Genomic DNA, 7,385 nt, shown 5'->3' with positions numbered 1-7,385 from the left:
TTTCTTCAAAATGATTGTTGGATTTTGTTGTTGTTGTTGTGCATTTAGCATCATTTTTGTAACATTTTAGTTAGTTGTCAAGTTTGCAAAATTATTTAACAAATCTTGAGTGTCTAAAACTTGAGTTTAAAGATGGAACTCAAGTTTTTGAGACTCGAGTTACAAGTGATGGCAATCTGACGTGGAAAAAAATCTACATGGAACTTGAGTTCCACCATTCTCTACATACATCTGTTCCTCTTCTTATTCTTCCTTCTAGATCTGGTTCTTTGTTCTTCTTTTTCTTTTTTTCCCTTCTGGATTTGGTTCTTCTTTTCTTCCTTCCGGATATGGTCCTCTGTTCTTCTGAATTTGGTCCTCTGTTCCTCTGTTCTTCTTTTTCTTCCTTCTTCAGATTTACTTCTACAGAACTTGAGTTTAAAAAACTGTAGTTCCATGTGGATACATTGTTCCACATCAGCACTAGAACTTGAGTTTTCAAGACTTGAGTTTGTCACCAAACTCAAGTCTCAATGACTCAATATGTTAGTTTTTTAATTAGTTTCAAAACCATGCTTAGTAACGAAATAGTTGATAAAAATTAATGCCAGTTTGGAAAATTTCCCCCTATTTGTAGGTATCTATTATATATGGGTCCCTACTACAGTACGCACACCTTGCTCTTCCTATATATTACTAGATCAAATCATTATGAAGTTGAAATAATAATAAGATCTGATTTCAATCTGACAAGTGAGGTCCAATACTGCGTGTATAAAGATCAACTCACTGTATATTTAATATTTTATTCATCTATTAAATTCTGTACACGATTATCTAAAAAAAAGAAATTCTGAACCATGCTTGTATAAAATGCTCTACAAATAAACTTCATCAAGACATTGTTAACAAAAAAAACCATTTTAATTTTTAATTGTATTATTATTTTTAGTTACATTGAAAGAATTTAATGTAAACCGGAGGAATTTTTTTTTGTTAAATTGCAACTTACACACAAGTGATTTGGCTGAAATTTAAGTTATCTACCTGTAGCTTAAAATTTGACACTTTATCCACCTGAAATTTGACCAAAATTGAAGTTATCTACTTGTGATTTGAAATTCCATAATGCATGCAAGTGTTCAGATGAATAGTTTTTAATCTTGTATTTTTTTTTTTTTTTTTTCCCCCCCCCCTCTCTTTTTTTTTTAGTTTTTTGAGGAGATAAACAAGAGGTTATTAATCGACAATGATTTTATTAAAAAAGCCATATAATAATTTCAAGTGCTGGTAAGATTTACTGTCTACCATCGCCTGCCGTTTTCCTGGTTTCTTTTTTCTGTTTCTTTTTTTTCCCAGTTCCGTAATCAATTCGATAATATATTACTACCCTATAAAAGGCCATAAGGTGGTACCTAGAATAACCAAGATATCAGTTATGGAGTTTCGAGGCTATAAACTCTTATGCTTCCTACTTTTGCTTGGCTCTTTGAGTCATAGCATTGCTGTTGCACCAAGAAATGTCACTGCTTCACTCAACCGGAACAGTTTTCCGGCCGGTTTCATTTTTGGGACAGCGTCGGCTTCTTACCAGGTAAGTCCTTGGTTTTGCACATGTTTGTATAATATCTAACGGAGTTTTGCTTTAAGTGTCCTGAGAGTCTGAGATATCATGCATAACGCATATGTGCCTATGTGTGTTTAAATTTCAGTATGAAGGTGCAGCAAAGGAAGGAGGTAAAGGACCAAGTATATGGGATACTTACACCCATAAATATCCAGGTCTCTCTCTCTCTCTCTCTCTACACATATGCTTACCCTCTATCTCTAAAAGTTACGCACAACTCATTACTTTTAACTTAAAAGTCTTGAGTTCAGTGCATTTTGTATGGATTCACAGTGTGTAATAAATACTACCTATGATAAATAAGTTCATTTCACTTTTTTGAGTAAAATACTGAAATTATTCTGAGGTTTGAGATAATGCCAAGTATTATTAATTTTTATTTCAAAAATATTGAATTTTCTTCCTTACACAAAAGTCACTTAACAGTTAACATCATTGAAAAATTATGTTGTTCTTCTAGCTTCCTTCCTCATCTCTAGATACTATTTATTTACCATGACTACCCAAACACTTTCGCAATCATATAATTGCCACAATATAGTCATTTGTAAGAGTAGGGTTATGGAAGGAAAGTCTTTATGGCCCATCACATCCGTGAATTTAAGAATTGTTAGTTCAAGTAGTGACAAGCCTAATTATTGTTCTCAAACAGTCCCAAACTCTCATGTCATATAAGAGTAAAAATTAAGTGGGTAAGTACAAAGACTACATACACAAGCTTTCTTTAATTTTTGAAAGAGTCTAGTGTTGGTGGAGGGGTGTCCCCACATGGACCTACCAACACCTCTCTACCAACCACAACTCGCCACATAGGCGAGTTGTGGCACCTATTCTTAATTTTTGATATATATTCTTACAGTGGTGGGGGACCACCGTAAGAACTTGTCTTGGAGCCTGGTTTGAAAACCATGCTCTTGCCGTGGTTTATAAAACTAAAATATATTAAGAAGCATGGGGCCAAATTGTTTTTTTGTTTTATATGTTTTTGCTAAAACAAAAAAGCTTTGACATTAAGAAGAAATAGATTTACAGAAATCAAACCATGTAGTTTCAGCAGCTTTAGGGGGAGGAGGACATAGATGAAAGCTACGAAATTGCATTTCTGCTAAATTGCTGTAATAAAATTTAGACAAGTACTTCTCCGTTGAACCAAATTATTTTGGACCGGACAAAATTGACACTAACCTGATAAAAAAAAGAGTATGGATAAGAATTTTTGGACTCATGAGAAAGTTTGAAACCGACCCATGGATCACATGAGTTGGCCTACTTTATTTCAAATGGATTTTTAAAATAATTTAATTAAAATATTTTTTTTTTCTGAGTCTGTGTTAAATGTTAATCCTATCTCAAATTTTCACTGTTTGTTGGTTTCTTTATTTCCTATTTTTTTCCTATGTTTTGTTTTTCTCACAAAAACTTAAAAATTCTTTTTTCACACTTTAAAGTTCACCTATAAATTAATGTGTAAATTTAAGAATTTATGCATTATTTAACTTTTGTTATGAGTATTTTCGTTTTTTATTTATTTTATTTTATATTTTATGTGTATTTGTTCTCTTGTTAGCATTGAAAGGAAGATAAATACAATATTAAAGTGATGAAAGTAAGGCATAACAAAATTTACATCTTCTAAATATAAGATTTGTGATGAAATTACAGAGAAGATAGCAGATGGAAGTAATGGAGATGTAGCTGTGGATCAATATCATCGCTACAAGGTACATGAACTGATGAACATAACATAAAATGAAAATGAAGCCTCACCCATACGTGTTTGAAATTTTCTGAAGTTTTAAGGCCCATCCTGCTTACAAAATTTGATTATTCCAAATATTGAGCCAAACTAATATAATTACAAACCGTAAAGGAACTTAAACTATTTTTGGTAAATATTTATTTTTTATTTTTTGTTTTTTGTTTTCGTTTTAGGAAGACGTAGGGATTATGAAGGAGATGAATTTAGATGCATACAGGTTCTCAATCTCATGGCCCCGAATTTTACCAAGTAAGATTATTTGAATTAATATTTACTTTGAGATTTATGAGGTATAATTGAGTATACATCAGGGACTTGAATCAATATAATTATGCCCTTCTATGTTCCTAACAATTTTATCATGGGGTCTAATTTCAGAAGGAAAACTTAGTGGTGGTGTAAATAGAGAAGGAATCAAGTACTACAACAACCTCATCAATGAGCTTTTAGGAAAAGGTCAAGATTCAATCTTAAAGTTTCATCATATCATCAACTTCTTTTACTTTTATAATTCATGATTTAATTTTTTCGATTAATGAATGCAGGTTTAAAGCCCTTTGTGACAATTTTCCACTGGGATCTTCCCCAAGCCTTAGAAGATGAGTACGGTGGTTTCTTAAGTCCCCACATTGTGTAAGTGACTGGGTCACCAAATAATCTGCACCTCTTCTCCATTCGTTTATAGACTTTTTACATACATTTATCATATCATAATTAATATTTAAATGACTCCCATTTTTAGGATAAAAGAAAAAATATTGAGGACCCATAAGGATAATAAGTGAATTTAATTATTTAACCATTATTTTAACACTCTTAGAGTTTAAGTAATAACTAAATGGTAACGACATATTTTATGGTAGCTTATGTCTATGATTCAGACTCAATCTTCCTTTCCCATGCTATCTATCTATCTCAAAAAAAAAAAAAAAAATCTGCACTCGTTTGGTCTTAGACTCACCTTTGTTAGGTGGGGCACAATGTCGGGTGGAGCATACCATAAGAGACTGAAGCAGAGATAGGTTCAATCTCAATGCCATGGTAAAATAAATAAATTACAATTTGTCTCAAAAGGTTAAACTACTAAAGAAAAAAATGAATTTAATTATTTAACAATTATTCTAACATACACGACTAATATTTAGGGATGATTTTCGGGACTATGCGGAACTTTGCTTCAAGGAATTTGGTGATCGAGTAAAGCACTGGATCACACTAAATGAGCCACATACCTTCAGCAATGGTGGTTATGTAACAGGGCAGTTAGCACCTGGTCGATGTTCTGCTTGGCAAAATCTAAATTGCACTGGAGGGAATTCAGGAACAGAGCCATATTTGGTGACACACCACCAGCTGCTTGCTCATGCAGCCGCGGTTAAAGTGTACAAGCAAAAATATCAGGTTTGACTTATCAAACTTCAACATAAAGAAACCAAATATTTCCATGTTATAACTCTAAAAAGATGCTCATTGCACATGATACAATGAGTATCTCTTAGACCACATGAATGTAAATCTCTAAATATGATTAAGTGAAGTTTAGTTAAATTAACTAATAAAGTCTCTTACCATCAAATAAGAGATCTAAGATTTGAATCCTGCATATACTAAAAATCAAATGGTGTCTTAGTTGATGATATGAGCAGTCATAATGAAATTGATACCATAGGTTAAAATTTTAATGTACCTATCAAAATACTTTGATAAATATAGAAAATCTCAAGCATAAGCTGTGAGTGTCTCCAAAAATGTTAACAATTCACATGCAGGCAGCACAGAAAGGTGTTATAGGGATAACACTAGTGAGTCACTGGATGGTGCCATACTCTAATGCGAACGGAAACCAGAATGCGGCACAACGTGCCCTTGATTTCATGCTGGGATGGTAAGTTCTGCTTGCTGGTTTTCATTTTACATTTTATATAATTTAATCCTTGCCCTTTGACAAACTTAAATATTTCTATCTACAAAAAAAATCCCAAAAAGAACATAATTTCTTTTTAAATTCTAATAAATATACAAAAGTTATTATATCCACATAGCATGTACAAATTTATTCAAGTTATGTATGTACAAATTTAACAGATTAATAGTTAGCATAAATTTTAAATATTCCATTGTTATTGCAGGTTTTTGGACCCATTGACAAATGGTGACTATCCACATAGCATGCGATCTCTCGTTAAAGACCGATTACCCAAGTTCACCAAAGAGCAGTCCAAGCTAGTAAAAGGATCATTTGATTTTATAGGATTAAACTACTATACTGCTTATTATGCAGCTTATGCACCTCAACCTAATGGTGTAAAAGCAAGTTATGCGACAGATTCTAGTGCTAATCTTACTGGTAAGTGCAAATTCAACATTCGAAGCCATGCTTATGAGTTTCTTATGTATCTAATATAAGAATACTAACTAGAACATATTTTTTCTTGTTTTCGCAGCTTCGCGCAATGGGATCCTCATTGGTGCTCCGGTATGCACTAGCTAATTAAATACATGTCAACATTTTTGTTCTAGTAGTTAGAGGAAAAAAAGAAACAACGTTTTTGTGTTAGTTTAATGAAGGTCCTCAACTATCAATTTTACCAACTCAATACAACTCAATTTATATGACAAATAAAGTTTGACTCTAAACATGTTTGAATCAATTCATTTTGTGAAAAATTATAAGACTATCAATGTCTATTATTTAAACAAGTCACATGATTCATTAAAAAATTCATATGACTAAAATTACACATGGATGGTCTCTTCAATTATGACATCATGGGTTGAGCAATATAGCATCAAACATGTATGAAACCAAACTTTTTTCTTTATATTTTCTTTTCTTGTATTTAAAAATAAAGCACATCGTGTTGAGGCTTATGTGGTTATGTTAATATTCCTAAATAATCGCAGGCTGCTTCAAGTTGGCTCTATGTGTATCCTAGAGGAATTCGAGATCTTTTGCTCTACACAAAGAGGAAGTACAATAATCCACTAATTTACATCACCGAGAATGGTAATATCCTTTAACTTCCTTTTTTATTTATATTTATAATCCCAAATTATTAGCTTTCCATTTGATGCTAAATTCTCCTAACTACATTTATAGGAATTGATGAGTTCAATAATGCCACTTTGTCGCTTAAGGAAGCCCTTGCTGACAACCAAAGAATTGAGTATTACCATAGCCATCTTTGGTACCTTCTTAGTGCTATCAAGTAAGTTCTTAACATTAACAAATAGAAAGTTTGATTTACCAATGAAACAGTATTTAAATAATATAATTATATAACAATCTAAAATAAAATAGATTTCATATACGTAAATCTCTCTCTCTCTCTCTCTCTCTCTCTCTCCGCAGAAATCTAACTGGCGTTGATTTATTTTCTATGGTATAGGGATGGTGTTAATGTAAAGGGATACTTTGCCTGGTCATTGTTGGACAACTTTGAGTGGAGTTCAGGTTACACCGTTCGATTTGGAATCAACTATGTAGACTACAAAGATGGGTTAAAAAGACACCCAAAACATTCAGCCCATTGGTTCAAGAATTTTCTCAAAAAGTAGACACGGACTATGCTTGTATTATGAACTAATAATTTCTTCTCCAAACAATAAACTAAAAATAATTTCTTCTCCATTTGTATGGACTTTGAATTATGTAATCGGTATTTATGTACGTGTCTCAAATTATTGTTAAATAATGACTTAATAAGAGGGCACTACAACTGATTTGGATTTTCAATGAATTAATTTTTTCATCTTTTACTTGTTTCGAAAATCTTCAAGAGTGTGAGTACCTACCTAGATACTTTTGAATTATTTGTTACATTGGAATATTTATTGAAAGCTCAATTATTGTGAAAACACTAATGCTTGTTCAGACCCCAATTTTAAAATTATTGCTAAATTGCTTTTACTTTAACTTATCAAAATGCGGAATAAGAGCAAATAAGTGAAATAAACCGGTAACACTACTCTAAGACATACTCAACCATAATGAATAGTAAAAGAAAAGTTTAAAGAGTA

At 32.1% G+C, this 7,385-nt stretch overlaps 1 protein-coding gene across 1 annotated transcript; it reads left to right on the top strand.

The window, feature by feature from the left end:
* The first annotated feature begins 1,371 nt into the window (after positions 1-1,371).
* On the top strand, positions 1,372-7,101 carry LOC112006422 (beta-glucosidase 12). The gene is made up of 13 exons (XM_024038686.2): positions 1,372-1,573; positions 1,692-1,761; positions 3,269-3,327; positions 3,539-3,614; positions 3,744-3,821; positions 3,911-3,998; positions 4,511-4,766; positions 5,135-5,250; positions 5,495-5,712; positions 5,810-5,841; positions 6,270-6,372; positions 6,466-6,574; positions 6,755-7,101. Exons 1-13 carry the CDS (start codon positions 1,418-1,420, stop codon positions 6,921-6,923), a joined length of 1,530 nt encoding a protein of 509 aa, XP_023894454.1. The 5' UTR covers positions 1,372-1,417; the 3' UTR covers positions 6,924-7,101.
* Positions 7,102-7,385: the final 284 nt, after the last annotated feature.

This window comes from Quercus suber, unplaced genomic scaffold, assembly GCF_002906115.3.
Source record: "Quercus suber isolate HL8 unplaced genomic scaffold, Cork oak 2.0 scaffold_1003, whole genome shotgun sequence".
NCBI classification, from domain to species: Eukaryota; Viridiplantae; Streptophyta; class Magnoliopsida; order Fagales; family Fagaceae; genus Quercus; species Quercus suber.
Note: the sequence above shows the minus strand (reverse complement) of the source record. Positions and strands in the feature narration are given on the sequence as shown.

What these genes read in the sequence shown, in the direction of transcription:
- LOC112006422 (XM_024038686.2), top strand. Translation starts at nt 1,418, where the DNA reads ATGGAGTTTCGAGGCTATAAACTCTTATGCTTCCTACTTTTGCTTGGC. An exon ending in CAGCGTCGGCTTCTTACCAG is followed by an intron (nt 1,574 to 1,691) that starts GTAAGTCCTTGG and finishes TTTAAATTTCAG; the next exon opens with TATGAAGGTGCAGCAAAGGA. An exon ending in TTCTAGTGCTAATCTTACTG is followed by an intron (nt 5,713 to 5,809) that starts GTAAGTGCAAAT and finishes TTGTTTTCGCAG; the next exon opens with CTTCGCGCAATGGGATCCTC.